The sequence below is a fragment of the Ahaetulla prasina genome, chromosome 1 (assembly GCF_028640845.1).
Source record: "Ahaetulla prasina isolate Xishuangbanna chromosome 1, ASM2864084v1, whole genome shotgun sequence".
In the NCBI taxonomy this organism is placed as follows: Eukaryota; Metazoa; Chordata; class Lepidosauria; order Squamata; family Colubridae; genus Ahaetulla; species Ahaetulla prasina.
This window is the reverse complement of record NC_080539.1, coordinates 267,151,860-267,173,523: the sequence shown is the minus strand read 5'-3', so window position 1 is coordinate 267,173,523 and position 21,664 is coordinate 267,151,860. Positions and strand designations below refer to the sequence as shown.

The window sequence follows — 21,664 nt, the reverse complement described above, 5'->3', positions numbered from 1 at the left end:
ACGGCTTTGGTCGCGTTGGTGGATGATCTCTGGAGGGCCAGGGATAGGGGTTATTCCTCTGCCCTGGTCCTATTAGACCTCTCAGCGGCTTTTGATACCATCGACCATGGTATCCTGCTGCGCCGGTTGGAGGGATTGGGAGTGGGAGGCACCGTTTATCGGTGGTTCTCCTCCTATCTCTCCGACCGGCCGCAGACGGTGTTGACGGGGGGGCAGAGGTCGACCCCGCGGCGCCTCACTTGTGGGGTGCCGCAGGGGTCGATTCTCTCGCCCCTTCTGTTCAACATCTATATGAAGCCGCTGGGTGAGATCATCAGTGGCTTCGGTATGAGGTACCAGCTGTCGCTGATGACACCCAGCTGTAGTTTTCCGCACCGGGCCACCCCCATGAAGCTATCGAAGTGCTGTCCCCGTGTTTGGAAGCCGTACGGGTCTGGATACGGTGAAACAGGCTCAGGCTCAATCCCTCCAAGCCGGTGGGGCTGGGGATGCCGGCATCCCGGTACAGTCAGCTGAGTCCGCGGCTGACTGTCGGGGCGAGTCATTGGCCCCGATGGAGAGGTGCGCAATTTGGGTGTTCTCCTGGATGCACGGCTGTCTTTTGAAGATCATTTGACGGCCGTCTCCAGGAGAGCTTTCCACCAGGTTCGCCTGGTGCGCCAATTGCGCCTTTCTAGACCGGGATGCCTTGTGCACAGTCACTCACGCTTGTGACGTCTCGTCTGGACTACTGCAATGCTCTCTACATGGGGCTCCCCTTGAAGGGCATCCGGAGGCTGCAGTTGGTCCAGAATGCAGCTGCGCGGGTGATAGAGGGAGCCCCTCGTGGCTCCCGAGTGACACCTATCCTGCGCAGGCTGCACTGGCTACCTGTGGCCTTCCGGGTGCGCTTCAAGGTGTTGGTGAACGTCTTTAAAGCGCTCCATGGCATAGGGCCGGGTTACTTACGGGACCGCCTGCTGCTACCGAATACCTCTCACCGACCCGTGCGCTCTCACAGAGAGGGACTCCTCAGGGTGCCGTCGGCGCGACAGTGTCGTCTGGCGACACCCAGGGGAAGGGCCTTCTCTGTGGGGGCTCCCGCCCTCTGGAACGAACTCCCCCCAGGACTTCGTCAACTTCCGGACCTCCGAACCTTTCGCCGCGAGCTCAAAACTTACTTATTTATCTGCGCTGGACTGGGTTAGTTTTCTTAAGTTATGGGTTTTTAATGGGTTTTATCTTTAAATTTTAATTGTGGCCAATTCAAATAAGTTTTTTATTAGTATTTTAATTGTATCTACAATGTATTCATTTTTTACTTGGCTGTGAACCGCCCTGAGTCCTTCGGGAGAAGGGCGGTATACAAATTTAAATAATAATAATAATAAATAAATAATAAATAAATAAATAATAATAATAATAATAATAATAATAATAATAATAATAATAATAATAATAATAATAATAATAATAATAATAATAATAATTAAAGAAGATCCTTCAGTGAGATTGTGCCTTGCCATGTAACATACATTTCTGGGTAATTGAAGGGGAACTTCCAATCTAATATGAATCATCATATGCTGATGATTTTTTGCAAAGCTTTCAGGGGATTTCTCTTCTTTTCTTGCTTCTTTGACTTTTTACAGTGTCTCTTCCCCTTTCAAATTATCCTGTAGAGCTTCTGCTGGATTTTCTTTTCAACTCTATAGGCATATAGTTACATCCTTGCCTTTCAACATTTATAGCTTGAATTTCCATATATTCTAAATTCTTGAGAAACATTTCTATAAATAAAGCTATAGCTATAAAACCACTTAGGCTTTGTTTCCTTTCTAAGAACCTCCTTTTCTCATATTTATAAATATTGGTTTAAAACATGTATGGAGGTTGAATTTTAAAATTCGGGAGCTCGTGGATCCTTGTTGCTGACAGGAAATAGTCTCATTTCTTCATGGTTTTTGGTTATATGTCAACTGAGCTTAAAAAAGTATTGAAGTAAGAACTGTTTCACAAAGTAGGTTAAATCATATTCCATGTCAAATGGGGTAGTCCTCAACTCATGACCACAATTGGAACCAGAATTTCCAGTGCTAAACAAGGTGGTTTTTAAGTGAGTCTTTCCTGATCTTATGATCTGTTTTGCCATGGTTGTTAAGAGAATCACTACAGTTTTAAGTGAATCATATGGCTAAATGAATCCAGCTCCCCCCCCCCATTGACCTTAGAGCCAGCTGAGAAGGTCGCAAATGGTGAACACATGACCCTAGGATGCTGAAGCCAACATAAATACATGCCTGTTTTCAAGTGTCCAAATTTTGATCACATGACCTGAGGGGGGTGCTGCAATAGTTTGTAAGTGCGAGGATTAATCATGAGTTGCTTTTTTCTGTGCCGTTGAAACTTTGATCGATCCCTAAACAAATAATTGTAAATTGAGAACTACCTGTACTTCAGTACATATCTGCATTTTCAGAGAATCATGAAACTCCTGAGATAAGCTGAAAAAGCTATGTAATTATTAAATCATATTTATTTGTAAAATTTATATCCCATATTTTAAAGTATTCACAAGGTCAAAAATAACATATCCTGAAATAAACTGTTTTAGTTACTTGTACAGTTATGGAGCTGTATTCATCGAGAATGCTTGTTGGGTACATAATGCTTGTTTTTAGGTACAGAAATATGGATATGTTAAAACATATTTCCACTTTTTAACTAAGATACTAAGAGTAGTATCTGTATCTAAGAATCAGAAAATAGCATACGATTGACCAGCTAGAAGGATACAAAGGATAACTTTGCAGATGAAATTGCAAAATTCTTTTAGTTTATGGTGAGATGATCTCACTGACATATAATTGGTACTTTTATTTCAGGTTTTACTGGCTTTACTTCATTATTCCAAGCTCCTTATGGTGCACCTTTTTATGTAGTGAAAAAGATAATAGAGTGGTAAACACAACTTCTAACAATAGGATCTGTGATAAATTTATAAAACATGTACAAATGTTTATTTTGTTAATATACATCTAACATTTAAATGTCACAAAAAAATTAAAATAAAGAATTGCTGTGAAACCTATAAATATATAAAATATAGCCTACTTAAGATGATTAACTAAAATAACTAAACTAAAATAACTAAAAAGATAGAATTAAATTAAATTTTATAACCACAGCACAAATCGGCTGTTTTAAAAATATATAGAAAGATTTAGCCTAAGATTTTTCAAAAAGAGAATTTTAAAGGCAGTTTGGTCTAGTAGTTAAGATGTGAGTTCTAGTCCTGCCTTAGTCATGAAAGCCGGCTGGGTGATTTGGATCAGTCATTCTCTCTCAACTACCTTACTGTTGTGCAGAAAGTGGCGAGGATGAAGAAGTATTAGAGGATGAAGAAGTATTAGGTATGTTCGCTTTGTTATTATTTGTAAAAATAATAAAGGCATGAAATAAATAAATCAACAAAATTTTACTTCGCCAAATGAAGATAACCACTGAATGAAATTTATCTGGCTGCACTTGGTTTTGTCTCCATAGTCAGAAAGTGCTTATTTCTATATTTCATTCCAAAGGGCTCTGGTGGCTCAGACTGCTAAGACAGTCTGTTATTAACACAGCTGCTTGCAATTACTGCAGGTTCAAGTCCCACCAGGCCCAAGGTTGACTCAGCCTTCCATCCTTTATAAGGTAGGTAAAATGAGGACCCAGATTGTTGGGGGCAATAAAGTTGACTTTGTATATAATATACAAATGGATGAAGACTATTGCTTAACATAGTGTGAGCCGCCCTGAGTCTTCGGAGAAGAGCGGGATATAAATGCAAATAAAATAAAATAAATAAAAAAATAAAATAAAAATAAAGTATCTTTGCAAAACCCTTCCTTTATCTTAGGTTTTGCAGATTCTCAATAAGATAAATTAGTTTTTCATGCCCAAGCAGTATCATCTGCATCTGATGTCATGTTTTTGTAAATTAAGACAACCTAAAGTTAGATGGATTATTAGAGGTAGAGGCCATGAGAGGTAGTCCTTGATTTACAACCAACTGAGCCCAAAATTTCTATTGCTAAGCAAGACAGTTGTTAAGTGAGTTTTATCCCTTTTTACAACCTTTTATGCCGCAGTTGTTAAGTGAATCACAGCAGTTGTTAAATTAGTCACAAAAGGTGATCACATGATCCCGGGACAGTGCAACCGTTATAAATACATGCCAGTTGTCTCAATTTTGATCATGTGACCCTGGGTGTGTGCAATGGTTGTAAATGTGAAAAATGTGTCATCAATCATTTTTTCTAAGTGCTGTTGTAACTTTCAACACTAAATAAAAGGTGGTAAGTCGAGAACTACCTGTACTCTGCATTGCTTTAAAGACTACATTGCTTCAATAAAAGTCCTGAAATATCTTATGTTGGCAGGAGTATGTATATTTGGTTATGGAGAGAAGAAAAAGCAGAGTAAGAATCAAGGGGAATGAATTATAAGAAATATAGTTGGTGATTGCTTGTGTTGAAGCTTAAATATACACAAATTATCAAGTTCTTTCAAAAAGAAGCATTAAAACTTCTTTGTATAAGTTAATAACTGACTAAATTTAGAAAATATACCATAAACAAAGTAAGCTAATGCATATGTAAATTATCTGTTATGCAATGAAAAGAATTACCACATAAAAGAGTTTTCTGGACAAAATGTTCTTCCGTTATAGTTTGGGAAGATAACATATGGCCTGTGACAGCAGATAACTTTTTAAATCACTTGAAATGCTAGATGCTTGCAAATAGCAATAAAAATACTGTTTTGCAACACTTTTTTTTAACTGTTACAAGGTTATGGAAAGCTACTGTGGGAAGGAGGATGTTGGGGACAAGGGTATTGTTCAGTGGAAATACACAAGTACAAAAGTATCAAAATACTTTTGACTGCTATAATATCAGACCTATTTTATCTCAGGTCCATACCCTTTCTATTGATTTCCCCCCTTCCACCCCCAATTAATTTAACAGTGCAGCCTAGATAGGTTTGAAACTCCTTCCTTATTAATCCAGTTTCTGGAGGTAGAAGGCACATTTTGTAGAGGAGGCAGTCATTCTTAGAAATGACAGCGGGTTCACAGTCACCTCACCCTTCCACCCACAAGTCAGAGGTGACATTGTTTTGAAGTCACTGAAGACTGCTAGTAGGAATAACTGGAAAAGTATACTGTGGCTGTGTCCGTACAGCACAGTAAAATGAAATTCAGTGCAAGTTTTCTTCGTATATCTAATGCACTGTGCCACAAATAAGCACATATTATGACTTACAATAAGGACTAATTTACACAACATGATGAAGTAAAAGGATGACCTTACAGAACACACAGAACCACAAACTACCCAGTCCAGTTTATCCTGGTTTAGTATACTGTGCAAATCCAGAATTTGCTCTTCCCCCACCCCACATTTCTGTATTGTACTTTATATACAAAATACAGATAGTCTTGAGTTATGGTTGTAATGGAGCCTAGCCTGCGCATTTGGTCACAAGTCATGATAGTCGTTCAGTGAAGCACCCATATGATCATCTTGCATAATGGGCTCCCACATGTGCTCCCCCATTATACTAGTTAAGCAGAGCAAAGGTAGGAGAGACCCTTTGAGGCCTAATCAGATCCAGGATTGCCTGCCTCAGGCCTTCCAAAGCTTCCTCTACCCCCTGAGGCACTCCAGGCACTGCTTTTTGCCCCTTGGGATCCTTGCAGGCCTTGGGTTTTCTTCCCCATCTCTGGGCCCTGCAGACATTAGATTTGCTTCTCACTGGGCCGTACAGAAGCTCCCCTGGGTGGCTGAATGGCTGTTTCGGAAGCAGGCTGCAATAGCCTCGCAGGGCCCCGTAGCCTCTGCAACTGACTTGAGGCTCCCTTGGGTGGCTGAGTGTTGAGTTGGGAGCAGGACAGAGGCCTGCAGGGACCTGGTGAGGTGGTATCGGCGGAGGAGATAAGCTTAGGGGAGGAGTGCTGCAGCATCCCAGTGATTGGTGCAATGTCAAATGACCATAGGAGCACTACAGTAGTCATAACTTTGAAACCAGATGATAAGTAGCTCTGTGTGTGGTGGAGTCTATCGTAACTTCAAATTGTCATTAAGTGACTGGGCATAAGTCGAGGACTGTATTAAAATTGACAAATTAATAACTAAAAAAATGGTGCTAGAGGCATAGTTCCAGAGGTGGGTTTCACTTACCTTTGCTATCAGTTCGCTCACACGCACTCACTATGCTCATGCACGAGCCTTTTCTGTGCATGCGCAAAAGCTTCTGCCCAGAGCGTATTTGATGATGTCCAGGCTGGTGGGCGGAGCCTCTGTCGCTGCTGCTACCGGTTCGGCCGAACCAGGGTGAACCAGTAGCAATTCACCACTGCGTAGTTCCTATCCTTTCAAATACAGTGATATTTAGGTACTCATTGTTAATTGGTTCTGGAAAGCACAACAAGTGCTAAAAGCGGCCAGTACCAAAGAAGCCATGTGACTAATGCTTGACCTTGGTTTTGGCCAGAAAGGGTAGCGAGTCAACAAGGCAACCAATACCGACAAGTTTCTAGCTTGCACATTGATTATCAAAAAAAGAGAGTACCAGGATAAAATTTTTGCATCAAAATGCATTGAGTAACAAATTCAACGAGTTTTCAAAGCAGTTAAGTACTGAGGTACCACTGTATAATCATCTTTAAGAGAGCAAAATACTGTGCAAAAGTAAAGATATTTTAATTTAAAAACAACAAATTGGAAGAGCTATGCAAAGGTTTTAAAAAATCAACCTACCTGTAGTTTGCACTGACTTTTTCATTTATATAGACAAAGATTGGATTCAACTTCCTGATATAGGCATAACTAACCAGCTTCTTGGCCAAATCATTAGATCATATCAGAAATATGAAGGCTGACGAGAGCTGATAAGGAAGCATCTTGTTTGTTGATACATTAAAATGTGAAATTTTCTGATCCCTGGCAAGTGATAGAGTTTATTATATTTACATTCTTCTATTTATTCTTTTAAAATGAAAAGCCAAGATAAAAGCAGTAAATTGAATGAGTAAATCAGTGATTTCAAAATTCAAGCCATGTGTATCAGGGATTTTGGAATTGGAGATAAGATTTAACTTTGCAATGTTTATGCAATAAATCCCAGAAGTTAATCAAAGTTGAATAAAAGCATTGCAGAAAAGGAAAGAAGGCAGCAATGATCCTCTTTTAATGAAAGAGAAATGTGTCAATACTATGTTTCTTAATGTCTTTTCAGTGCTTTTATGGTTTTATTCTGACCTCTTGTGGCATCCTATCAGTATTACATGAAATAATTCCCAGTGTTCTGTGTGCCTTATGAAATATGACTGATACTATTAATATATTTGAATGTGCATGGTTCATTCTCTTTAACACATTACCTCACGGAAGCAGGAATTAAATCAACTATGAAAGTAATTTCTCAACAGGAAATACAGATTGTGGAAAAGCAGATTAATCTGTGTTTTTAGAGACAATGTTCAGATAAATTTAAGAATGTTCCTTATATAAGAAGCCCTTATATAAGGAACTCCCAGGCTTTCAATACTCTTGCAGAATCTGTAATATTTCTGAGTTAGAATTTATCAGAAGTAGTAAAACTGCTGAACGCCCTATTTATATAAGACCAGAAATTATGGACTTTTTTATGTATTTACAGTACTTTGCTTAGCTTATAAACTCTGAGTTTCATTGTGAGGCCCTGAATGACCTTTGCATTCATGGACTTCAGGCTGGGCTAGGAATTGTAGGTGTCACTACACATAGCTGTGTATACTTAGTGTTATCTGGACCCAGACTATGGTTTATAAAGAAAGAGAAATGGAGAGCTATTTTGCAGTTTAGATCAGGGGTGTCAAACTCAAGGCCTGCAGGCTGGATCCGGCCCGTGGGTTGCTTAGATGTGGCCCATGGGGCCGCCCTGGAAACAGTGAAGGACTGGCCCGTGGTGCCTCTGCCAGCGAAAACAGAGTTAGCCATATGGCCCTCCCAAATTTCATTTTTGCTGGCAGAGGATTGCAGGAGGCCATTGCAGGTGGAAACAGATCTCGGCAGCCAGTTCGGCACACCACAGGCGCCCTCGACACGACTGACATCACGCAGCCCATGCCCACTCCAGCCTCCTGAGGTCAATCACAACCCTGATGAGGCCCTCAATGAAATCAAGTTTGACACCCCTGGTTTAGATCAAGTTTTGTGTTCAATGTAAATTGATTTCTAATTCTAGAATTTATGGCTAATATGTATTCCTATCGCTTGATTATCAGGTGAAATTTTTGTTCACAATACAGGTAGCTCTTGCTTACTGACCACTTGTTCAGCGACTATTCAGTTACAATGGCCCTGAAAAAATGAGACTTACGACTGGTCCTTGAAGTTGCAGTGTACCCATAGTCACATGATTGCAATTTGGGTGCTTGACAACCCACATATATTTATTATGGCTGCAGTGTCCCACAGCTGCGTGATCACCATTTGCAATGTTCCCTGCTGGCTTTTAACAAGCAAAGTCAATGAGAAAACCAGTAGAAAGTCACAAGTCTCAGTTGTGTGACATCGCACGTAATGACCCACACTTATTTGTTTAATAACCACAGCTGGAATTGATGTCATAAGTCAGGTCTGTCACATGACATCATGATTAATGATCACACTGCTTAGCGACAGAGTTGCTGGTCCCTATCTCAGTCAGTAAGTGAGAATTATCTATATTGGATGGTTTCAGTTAACACTATTCAGTAACGTTCAGCCAGTTGATGGAACAGAATTAAATTTTACATTTGCAACTAATAATTTAACTGGATGTCACTCAAAGGAAAACAAATTTAAATCTAGATCAATATATTTTTAAATTTGACTGGTGTGTTAGAACTATAACACTGTTATAATATTGATACAGAGATATACAGTACAACTAGTACTAGTGTAATTTGTTGTATACAGATTCAAAATATTTTAATACTATGTATAATTTCTTCTTTTACAGGTAAAAGTCACTGCTGCATGTAAGTACTATTCTGTATATATCTCACTTTCAGTATTAAGCTTAAAGGTTTTCCCAGAATTAACACTGATGATTCTGTATTTGTGTAAATACTTAAAACCACATACTTCTCTAAAGAATCCAGGAAAGATCATTGTAATTAACCTATAATTTGAACCTATAATTTGAAATACACTGCTTTTCACCCTATCACGTTTATTGAATGTTGAAAGGGTAACATTATAAACTTCATATACAGAGGTAAATGGTGACCAGGCTTATATAGCATACTAAGCTCTGATTAAGCATGCTTGTTAAAGCATAGGTAGTCCTCAACTTACAATGGCAATTGAGCCCAAAATTTATGTTACTAAGCAAGGCTGTTGTTAAGTGAGTTTTGCCCATTTTATGCCACAGTTGTTAAGTGAATTGCTACAGTTCTTAAATTAGTAACATGGTCATTAAATGAATCTGGCTTCCCCATTGACTTTGCTTGTCAGAAGGTCACAAAAGGTGATCCCATGACCCTGGGACATTGCAGCTGTCATAAATACGAACCAATTGCCAAGCATCTGAATTTTGATCTCATGATCATGGGGATGCTGCAACAGTCATAAGTGTGAAAAATGGTCAGTACCGTTAAAACTTCGAAGAGTCACTAAATAAGTGGTTGTAAGTCGAGAACTACTGTACAGTTGATTGTGTTCACACAGACTAAATAAATCACATTTGTGAATCTTGATACATTGGCTTTGTACTACCTAGACCAGCCTTTTACTATCTGAAGCAGTGGGATATCCATGAGGGGGCAGCATACCTGTTCACCCACTCTTTGCATTATATTCTTTGCAAATGGTCTAGTGAAGAATGCATTAACAGTCCATCAGTACTATATGCCTCCTAATCTTAACAGCATCAACTCTTGTTCAGTTCATGCTATCTGGAGCTTGTATAAATTATAAGCTGTTTCCCCCACCAATTAATAAAGAATAAAAACTAAATAATGTTGCACTATGTTACGAAGTTCTGGTTATTTAAAAATACCTTTTTCTTTCTTTCTCTGTGTAGGTATCGAATGCGGTTCCTTAAACAACATAACAGTAACAGAAACAACAATAAGCGTCCAGCTAAACAACAACTTTACAATAACAAGTGTAACTTTTCAAAATAAATCAGTTGTGGGTCTTTCTAAGAATGATTCAATATCTGAGCTTTATCCTGGTTTTCAGTATATTGTTCACTTCAATAATACTGAGGAAAGTAAAAGTTGCTGCAAATATATTTTTACAAGTAAGTAATGGATTAGGAATTCCACAAAAATAGTTTTCAAGATCATTCTGATAGGATTGTCATTGTTACATTTTAAGATGAGAGAAAAATGTATAGTAGGTGTTGGAAGGAAAATCCATCTGGTTCAGTTCCAAGCTGGGAGAAAGACGGTGGAAATAACACCGAGGGTGATTGGAAAGAAAGATTTTGTTTATTGGTGAATAGAACCACCAGGCTTTGTGGTTCTGGAGCAGCTGACCTAGAATCACATGCGGTTGGTGGTTCTGCTTCATCATCTTTCCAATCAGCCTCTATTTTATTCCCAGCTTAGAACTGGAACTGGATTCTTCTTCCAACATAGGTAACTTGAGCTCACTTAAATGAACTAATGATTAGCTCATGATTAAAAGATCACAGCTTTTTTTTCCCTGGAACTAGGTGTAGCCAGTGAGAAAATGAAGACTATCAGACTTCCTTTGGCTATCTACACAAGAAACTACAAAATTAAGACTTGCAAAGATACCAAATGTTTGATAAGTAGATATATTATAGCAAAGTCCATGAAGCCATTGTGAAAGAATTCCAGGAACTAGGTTTTAAGTGCAAGCCTTATGTATAATGTAATCAAAGTTCAGATTTTTCTATCTTTTCCTCTACTTACATGTTTTAATCAGATAATAAGACATTCTTTGGAGTCCTTGGTACTTTCAGAGAGTACTGTGGGTTCCAGTGTTTATGCCTGAGCTACATATATTCTCTCCTACTAGAAAGATATTTTCTTCTGGGTGGGAGAAACAATTTCTACTACTTTGATACTGGCTTGATCTAGTATCAGGATAGTTTATTTATTTTATTTCATCAAACATGTATTTTATGACAGATACAAGTGTAAACATAATTATAAATACATGTAAAGGATACGAATAAAAGAAAACAGTAGTACAGGGACGGTAGGCACGCTGGTGCAAGCACCCCTCACAGACCTCTTAGGAATGGGGTGAGGTCTACATTAGACAGTCTAAGGTTAGTTAAAGTTTTGGGGATTTGGGGAAGAAACCACAGAGTCAGGTAGTGCATTCCAGGCGTTGACAACTCTGTTACTGAAGTCGTATTTTCTGCAGTCTAGTTTGGATTGGTTTACCATGACTTTGTATCTGTGTGCTCTTGTATTGTTTTGGTTGACACTGAAGTATTCTTGTAGGACATTGTAGCAGATGATTTTATGTACTATGCTTAGGGTAGATCGAAGATGATGAAGTTCTACGTTTTCTAAGCTTAAGTTTTAAGTTGTCTAAGCTGACTATGTGAGAAGTGATTCTCCTAGTTAACATTTGCCAAAGGAACCATTGCAAGACCTGAAAGACTATCTCAGTGCTAGATCATCATGAAGCAAATATGTGTGGTCACTAAGAGTTGACACCCATTTGATGATATATAATCAACTAAGCAATATGGAACTGGAGAGTAAGGTGGAAAAACTGTTACAAAGTACCAGCTTCCCTGTTAATCCAATGGAAATTCCTCACAAGATCTAAAGCTTTCTGTCTGTCAGTCCAACTCATTATTAGTTTTATAGCATTTGTTAGGAAACTGAGGTGAGAATGGTAAAACTAACTCCTTCAGACTCATACATCTCTTCTATTTATTCTGTTAGGTCATTGTTGCATCATTACTCAACAAGTTTCCCTCCAAAGAAGTGGAAGCCAGCCTTTCTCTTGGCTCTCTCGGTTTTAGCAGTTTTCTAAGCCTGAACTTAGAACTTGGGGTGAATCCTTTAAAAAGTTTCTATTTGGAGCAATTGCAATAATTCTTTCATTTCCCGATTCTCCCACCCTCTGGAGACTGGTGTCTTGTGGTCCCCTCATGAGGAACACTATAAGGGGAACAGCTTGGGCAATCTCGAGTCCTTTCTCTGTATAGAGAGTGTCAAAGTAGCCAATCTTGTAGGCTTCCTCTTTGTAGTTGCAAACATTAGCTCCACTTTCCACAGAACCATCTTCAGCCCACCATCTTCCCTGGAAGTCCAGAAACCTTCCTTCCCATTCAACAAGTTTTTTGCACAGGGCAAAAAATGTGCAAGAATTTATTTATTTATTTTTTTATTTTATTTTATTAAATTTTTATACCGCCCTTCTCCCGAAGGACTCAGGGCGGTGTACAGCCAAAGATAAAACACGAAATATATACAATTAAAACATTTAAAACCTAGCAAATTACAAAAAGGCTGATAATTAAAAATGTAGTTTTAAAATTTTAGAAATATTAATAAAACCCCGAATTAAAATTTAACACTATTATGCCAGTCCCGCTTGAATAAATAGGTGTGTTTTTAGCTCACGACAGAAGGTCCGAAGATCAGGCACTTGATGTAAGCCAGGGGGAAGTTCGTTCCAGAGCGTCGATGCCCCCACAGAGAAGGCCCTACTCCTGGGGGCCGCCAGCCGACATTGTTTGGCGGACGGCACCCTGAGGAGACCCTCTCTGTGAGAGCATACGGGTCGGTGGGAGGCATAAGGTAACAGCAGGCGGTCTCGTAAGTACCCGGGTCCTAAGGCATGGAGCGCTTTGAAGGTGGTAACCAAAATCTTGAAGCGCACCGAAAAACCACAGGAAGCCAGTGCAGGCTACGGAGTAGTGGTGTTACGTGGGAGCCACGAGCGGTTCCCGTTACCACTCACGCAGCCGCATTCTGGACTAACTGTAGCCTCCGGGTGCACCTCAAGGGCAGCCCCATGTAGAGAGAGAGCATTGCAGTAATCCAACCTAGATGTAACCAGAGCGTGAGTGACCGTGCATAAGGCATCCCGGTCAAGGAAGGGACTCAACTGGCGGACCAAGCGAACTTGGTAAAAGGCCCTCCTGGAGACGGCCACCAGATGTTCATCAAAGGACAGCCGTCCATCCAGGAGGACGCCCAAGTTGCGAACCACCTCCTTTGGGGCCACTAACTCGCCCCCAACAGTCAGCCGCGGATGCAGCTGACTGTACCAGGGTGCCGGCATCCACAGCCACTCCGTCTTGGAGGGATTGAGCTTGAGTCTGTTTCTCCCCATCCAGACCCGTACAGCTTCCAGGCACTGGGACAGCACTTCGACCGCTTCGTTGGGGTGGTCCGGGGTGGAAAAGTACAGCTGAGTATCATCAGCGTACAGATGATAACTCACCCCGAAACCACTGATGACCTCACCCAGCGGCTTCATATAGATGTTGAACAGGGTAGGCGAGAGAATCGACCCCTGAGGCACCCCACAAATGAGGCGCCTCGAGGACGACCTCTGCCCCCCCGTCAACACCGTCTGCGACCGGTCAGAGAGAGGAGGAGAACCACCGATAAACGGTGCCTCCCACTCCCAATCCCTCCAACCGGCGCAGCAGGATACCATGGTCGATGGTATCAAAAGCCATTTAAATCTTGATTTCATAGTAAATGCATTTGATATATAGTAGGTGCTGGAATTCTTTCATAAACACTTTATTATCATCTTTCCAATATTTCACAGTAACATGAGCCTCATAGGTTAATTTGTTAAATTATTGCTGCACTACTTTAAAAAAGCCTTATCTCCAAACTTTTTGCATAGAGATGTAGACTGTAAAATACATTTTCTTTCTTTTCTTATAAAAATATAATTGCATGCCACAGGGTAGGGTTTCAGCCTGAAACTTTCAGATAAAGAAATAATTAAGTTTTGCTACTATATCTTCCTTATTATTAAATCTTAATATTAGTGTTGTAGCGTTTGTTTATTAACATTCTGCTTCTAAAGTCTTAATATGGGTGATAAAATGGCCATGCCATTTTAAAATTGTAATAATATTAAACATCCTTTTAATTGTCGTACCTTAAAATGGTACCACATTATTAGAAATAGTGAAAAGGAGAAGATGTATACAGTAACAAATCGTAATCTGGGTTAGTAATAATGGTATGATAAGATTTTAATTCTCTGATCAAAGAAAATTGTATTCTGTTTCTTAAACAGAGCCAAGTCCTGTTCATAGTATTCATGCTGAAAATATCACCAACACAACACTGAACTTAAGTTGGAAAAATGATGATAAAAATGCATCTAGTTACACTTACCAAATAGTTGTTGATGGTGATCTTCGTAATAAAAGTTCTAATAAATGGAGTGAGTCAATTACTAACTTGCAACCTGGAAAGTCATACAGATTTAAAATATATCCACAAGTAGATGGTGGTAAGACTAAAGGAAACCCAAATGAAACAATTGTTCATACCAGTAAGTACACTTAATTAAGTGACGTGATTGTAATGCTTACGGCTATTAAATGAGTTTCAGTCATTATTATATCACTCTCCTTTATCACCATCTAAAACTAAACGTAAATTCTTTTTATGGAGGGAAGTATATATAATTAATGAAATCATTAATGGCATAGGGCCGGGCTATTTACGGGACCGCCTACTGCTACCAAATACCTCCCACCGACCCGTGCGCTCTCACAGAGAGGGACTCCTCAGGGTGCCGTCAGCTAGGCAGTGCCGTCTGGCGACACCCAGGGGAAGGGCCTTCTCTGTGGGGGCTCCCACCCTCTGGAACGAACTCCCTCCAGGACTTCGTCAACTTCCGGACCTCCGAACCTTTCGTCGCGAGCTTAAAACACACTTATTCATCTGCGCGGGACTGGATTAGATTTTAAAGTTATGGGTTTTAAGGAGTTTTTGTTATTTATACTATTTTAAATTTGGGCAATAGAATAAGTTTTTTAATTGTTGTTTTTAATCTGTATTTATATGTATTTTAACTGCCTGTGAACCGCCCTGAGTCCTTAGGGAGATAGGGCGGTATATAAATTTGAAAAATAAATAAATAAATTAATTAATTAATTAGTTTCATTAATTTCAGGTGTGCTTGGATTCTTTTTTTTAAAAGATTTTTTATTTTTTATTTAAAACAAAACACATAAACATAAAAACATTTTCAATCCAATGACTGTGTGTCGGTGGGGTGGTTACATATCTCTTGTGCACATTCAACATAGAAATATCCTTAATTCATCTGATATTACATTACCTCCATCTAATATCTGATCTTTTAATTAACCAATGGCTATAACCTTCCATTCTCTCATTCCATATACATGTCCACAAATATATATTTTATCTGATAACATCATTCATTCCATCGTTCTAAAACCATTCAGTTTAATATTTCAGTTAATAATAATCTTTCTCTAATCTTTACTAACATAACTTTTCTTCTAGCCATTGATAAAATAAACCCCATATCTTATAATATTGCTTTTCTTCCTGCTCTCCAATTTCAAATGTCAATTTACTCATTTCTGCACATTCCATTATTTTCCTAATAATTTCATTTTGCAAAGGTATTTTCTCTTTTTTCCAATTTTTAGCAAACACAATCCTAGCTGCTGTTATAATATTCACCCTCAGATATCTCAATTTTCTACTATATATTTCTGGTATGATCCTCAGTAAGAAAACTTCTGGCTTAAAATCTATATGTTTTTAAATCATTTTTTCCAGCCATGTGTGTATCCAGTATCTTTTAGCTTCCACGCATGTCCACCACATATGATAATATGATCCAGGTATCTGATGACACTTCCAACATTTTTTGGATTTGTCCTTGAACATGCTAGCAATTCTTGTCGCGGGTAAATGCCACCTATAAAACATCTTATACAAATTCTCTTTATATGCTGTAGACATTGTCATTTTATAATTATGTGTCCATAATTTTTGCCATACCTCTAAATCAATCCCATGACCAAAATTCTTTCTCCAAGCAATCATCGTTTCCTTAACTTGTTCTTCTAGTTTAATCTCTAATAAATATCCATACAGTTTCCTGATTAAGTTGTCATCAGCACCTGTTAAAATCTTATCAAGACTAGGCAAATTACTATAGAAACCTTCTGTCTTGGAATCTTTATCATATCTGGAGCGTATTTGCAAATAAGAAAACCAGTTCATTTTTATGCCTTCAATTTCTAGTTCCTGCATTGTTTTTAATTCACCCTTTTCATTTAACAATTCTTTATATCTAACAATTTGTTCCTTTCTAAACGTAATTGCATATGAAAAAGCCTCAATAGTTAATACCCAAACTGGAATTTTTTAAAAAATGGCTTTTCTTAATCCTCCTTTTTTTACTGGTAAAAGTAATTTTGTTTTTTTCACAGAACCCAGTCCAGTTTCTAACATCCAAGCTAACCATCTCAATTCCACATCAATAATTCTGACTTGGACCAATGAAGATGTAAATGCTTTTACTTATATTTACAAAATACTTAAGAAAGGACCTGGTTTTCATAATGATACGTTTTCTAATATTGGAAATACAACAGTCAGTAATTTGCAACCTGGAACGTTATATAGCTTTGAAATAGCGACACAAATAAATGGGACCAATATTACAGGAGACACACAAGAAATAAGTCTTCATACAAGTAAGTACATTAAATTAACAATGCAATTAGCTTGACTCTTATTTGAATGTTTATATTTTGTTTAACTTTTCCATATGTTAAATCTAGGTTACAATAATAATATTTTGATTTATTTTTTTTTAAACAAGCCCGCTCCTTTCTTTCTTAAAACAAAAACACTCAATTTTTTGGCATTTTATTTATAAACATCAATGCCACAAAAGTGGATTTATCTTGGAGGAGTATCTTGTGCTTCTTACTGGCTTGCCACATCAGGCCTAATCCTATCATAATAAAGGCAGAATCTCAGATATTGGTTGAGTTAGCTTAGAATTTTCTGTATGGTTGAGAATATTGTAGTACTAGAATAGTAGTTATTGGAAAAAATATGTTTCAACTGACACAAAAGAGATGTTCTTTCTCATCTTTCTGTTTAGTGGAAGGATTCTGAAATAAAAATGAAACAAAATTGAGGCAACTACAACTGGAGAGTGGAGGTGGAGAATAAATGGGCAAATTATTATTCCATGCTTCTTTCACAATTTATTTTACATACGGTCTTTGAAAACCTAACTAGAGTTTTGTATCTGCCAGTCTAATTGACAATTTGGTACAAATTCCATTCTAATCCAAGATAATTTGAAAGAAACATTTAATTGTTTTACTTAAACTGAGCCCAGCTTTTCAGTCCACACCCAAAGCATTAATAAGCTCCTAATTTGTAATATATTGTAATAAACTCCTAATTTATCAAATAAAATTAATAACTAGAGACATACTGTATGTTGTGCAAATTAAAAAGTTGCGTTTTACATGATGATTTTAACCCCAGAAAAAATGCTTAATATTTAATCTTGATTATCATTCAGTACATAAAAGCCTTTTTCTTTTAAATAGAGCCCAGTCCAGTATATGATATTAAAGCTGAAAATATCACTACTACATCCGTGGATTTAAAATGGAAAAACAATGATACAAATTCATCAAATTATACTTATCGAATACTTATTGATGGACTTGGTCATTCTGATAATAAAACTTCTGATACAACCTCTGTATCAATTCCTTACTTGAAACCTGGAACATTATACAGGTTTGAAATATATGCACAACTCGATGATAATAAAACCGAAGGAGAGCCAAATGGAATAAATGTTTATACAAGTAAGTACATTAAAATAAGAGATGTGATGTCTATTTCATTATTACGTAAAAAAATTATATGAAATACTATCTGCATATGCCTTTGGAGGTAAAAATTATACATTTCTGATAAAGAGTTGAACAAAAGAGGGTACTATGTACAGTATGATGGAAAACTCTTTCCAGCGTACTATACATGGAAGAATATAAGTACAGGTAGTCATTGACTGACTTAACAAGAGTTCACTTAGTGACCGTTCAAAGTTACTGAAAAGGCACTGAAAAAAAGTGACTTATGAGTTTTTCACAGTTAGTGCCGTTGTAGCATCCCAATAATCACGTGATCACATTTCAGACACTTGGCTCGTATTTATGATGGTTGCCGTGTCCCAGAGTCACGTGGTCAGCTTTTGAAACCTTCTGACAAGCAAAGTCAATGCGGAAGGCAGATTCACTTAACAACCGTGTTACTAATTTAACAACTGCAGTGATTCACTTAACAACTGTGGCAAGAAAGGTCGTAAAATGAGGCAAAATTCACTTAACAAATGTTTCACTTAGCAACATAAATTTCGGGCTCAATTGTTGAGGACTACCTGTATATTTTTCTACATCTAAGGTATATAATTTGCATATTACCACAGTGGAATAAGTAGCAGTTTGACAATATTTGCATTCCATCATTTTTCTTGTGAAATACTCTGAGATTTAGTTTATTTGTACTGATTTATTCATTAATTTCCTGCAAATTTCCAGGAAAAATAAAAGGCCTGGGGAAATCAGAAGTTCTTTTCTTTGCCCAGATGATTATAGATGATTCTCTATTGTTGGCATTCCACACCTAGAAATTAACCTTTAAAAAAAAAAAAGCTTTGTTAGCCATCTTGTTTAGAATAGAATAGAATTTTATTGGCCAAGTGTGATTGGACACACAAGGAATTTGTCTTGGTGCATATGCTCTCAGTGTACATAAAAGAAAAGATACGTTCATCAAGGTACAACATTTACAACACAATTGATGATCAATATATCAATATAAATCATAAGGATTGCCAGCAACAACATTGTTGTGACATCACTTGCAAGAGGACTTCTAAAATGATCACAGTCTCTGTAGGGATACAGAATAAGCATTAAGGCATTCGGAATATAGAGATTAGTAAATATCTGGCTGATTTTTCAGTGCACTTTAATTCAACTTTAGTCCAATCTAATAATTGTATTATATTCTAGGCTGAAAAGTTTGAAGTTATAGAACTTTTTAAATGCATTTCCCCTAATAGGAGAATATCTTAATATAAATTACTAAATGGTTATTTGTCCAAATATTTAATACAAAATCATCCTGCTTTCTCTATCACCAGTTTTTGAAATTTTACATAATTTAAACTAAAAATTTATTTTTCTTGGTGTACAGTTTTGAGTAATACACTTTTAAGATGGGAAGAAAAAGTGGTTTGCATTTTGCTTTAAGTCTTGATGAGAGAAAAATGCATGACAGCAGACATACTTTTAGGCTAATATTCATTTCATTTGTTTTTATTTATGGTTTATATCCCACTTTGATTATTTTTATAAATAACTCAAGCTGGCAAACATACCTGTTACACGTTCCTTTTATTTTCCCCACAACAACAACCCTGTGGGGTGTGTTGGTTTGTGAGAGAGTGACTGGCCCAAAGTCACCCAGCTGGCTTTTGTGTCTCAGGCAAGACTAGAACTCACAGTCTCCTGGTTTTTAGTCTGGCGCCTTAACCGCTAGAATTCTACATTTTAGGAATGTAGGAGGAAAAAATGGTGAAGATTCTATAGGATTAAACTATAGAATCTTCACCATTTTTTCCTCCTCACATTGCTACTGATTAAATTCACCCAAACCCCTTAACTAATTTCAATGAAAAAGTGAATTGCAACTCCTGCAAATATTTTATACAACAACCATGCACCTATTAAAGCCACAAGGAATACTGTACAATCTGTGTGCATCTATTGCACAATATATATTTACATTCATTAATCTAAATGTATTTTCCTTGTAAATAGAGCCCAATCCTGTATATGATATTAAAGCTGAAAATATCACTACTACATCCCTGGATTTAACATGGAAAAATAATGATACAAATTCATCAAATTACACTTATCGAACACATATTGATGGACCTGATCATTCTGATAATAAAACTTCTGATACAACCTCTGTATCAATTCCTAACTTGAAACCTGGAACATTATACAGGTTTGAAATATATGCACAACTCGATGATAATAAAACCGAAGGAGAGCCAAATGGAATAAATGTTTATACAAGTAAGTACATTAAAATAAGAGAGCTGGTATATATTATTTTTTATGTATTTTATTAAGAAAACTTACATGAGCTGCACATCTCACAGTGACTCTGGGCAGCTTACAGAAATATAACTCCAAATACAAAACCCATAAACTCCCTCCCGCCCCGACAACAATCAAACCATCCACTTGATGGGGTCCCCACATCCATGGGCAAAACCATGTGCTTTTTGAGTGTCAAGGTGGAGGTAAATTGTTTCCGCAATAATGATTTTTCCACATGAAAAGGGCTACCATGAAGAAGGCTGTTTTTCTTGGTCCCACTGAATGGACTTCCTTAAGAGAGGGAATCTGAAAACATACCCTGCCTTCCCACTCTGGTGGATTGGGTAGAGCACAGGTGTCAAATTCGATTGCATTATGTGATGTATCATGACATATCGTGACTTTTTTGCCTTTGTGGAGCCAGGCTGGGTGTGGCTTGCATGTGAGGCATCCAGGACGCATGATCCCTGGGGTGGAACAATGACCTCTTAAGAAAATGGCAGCCCACAGCATCCATAAAATGCTGAAGCACCATCTTCTCCCATAAAGAAGCATTAACTATTGCCGGAACCCACCTACACGTCACCTCTGGGGAAGCTTTCACAACCCAGGGACATGGATTTAAACACAGGTGGTTGTGCCTATATCCTTCCTAGGATCCTGTTCAGTTTTTTCAATAATGTGATTATGTAAAATGTGCACTATATGAGTAAAGCTATACAGGGGTATTTATATTAAACAAAAGAGGCTACCATGTAGATAGCCCTCAGCCTACGTCCCTTCATTCAGTGGCTGTTCAAAGTTTTGATGTCTATAGAAGTTCTCAATCATCCAGGTCATGATGATTGAGAATTCCTATAGACATCAAAACTTTGAACAGCCATTGAACGATGGTACAGAAAAAATGAAGATACATCTAATCCTCAAAAGTTTTGGCCATCAAATTACTCCCGTGGTCATATGATCACAGTCTGCTCAGTGTGCCAATTAGCAATTGCATTGTTGCAGGAAACCATGCCATGTGACCGTCATTTGCATCCTTTGCTGGCTTCCTGCAAACAAGGTCAATGGAGAAGCTAGTAGGGAAGGCAGCAAATTACTCCAGTATGTATTCTTCCATTTGCATGTGGCCTGCACTGGCCTTCCAGGCCTTCCTCTGTTTTCCCCAACTTGTATCTCACCTGCACCAGCCTTCCCCCAACTTGTGCAGTGAGGTGTGATCCTATCTACTTGAAGATGTGCTGCTTTGGGGTAAACTTTTCTGCATCTAAGTGTTATAATTAACATGTTATAGTAATGGAGTAAATAACAACTTGACATTATTTGCATTCTACCCTTTTTCTTGATTTATTTCTGTTGACTGATGAATTTTACCCCATGATTAAGCTACCTGCTAAAAGAATTTAAAGGACCAACTAATTATGAAGGAGAATCGGTGTTATGATGACACCATTCACAGTGATGGAAATTTAACGTATTCCGGCTCAAC

General features: G+C 37.9%; 1 protein-coding gene across 3 annotated transcripts in view; it reads left to right on the top strand.

The window, feature by feature from the left end:
• PTPRJ (protein tyrosine phosphatase receptor type J) overlaps nt 1–21,664 on the top strand; it is a 129,895-nt gene that overhangs the window by 70,221 nt on the left and 38,010 nt on the right. For all 3 annotated transcript variants that reach the window (XM_058158254.1, XM_058158264.1, XM_058158275.1), the window contains 5 exons: nt 9,013–9,031; nt 10,078–10,299; nt 16,450–16,716; nt 17,593–17,859; nt 19,882–20,148. In XM_058158254.1, the coding sequence (XP_058014237.1) occupies nt 9,013–9,031; nt 10,078–10,299; nt 16,450–16,716; nt 17,593–17,859; nt 19,882–20,148 (1,042 nt within the window). The remainder of the gene's footprint in view (nt 1–9,012; nt 9,032–10,077; nt 10,300–16,449; nt 16,717–17,592; nt 17,860–19,881; nt 20,149–21,664) is intronic.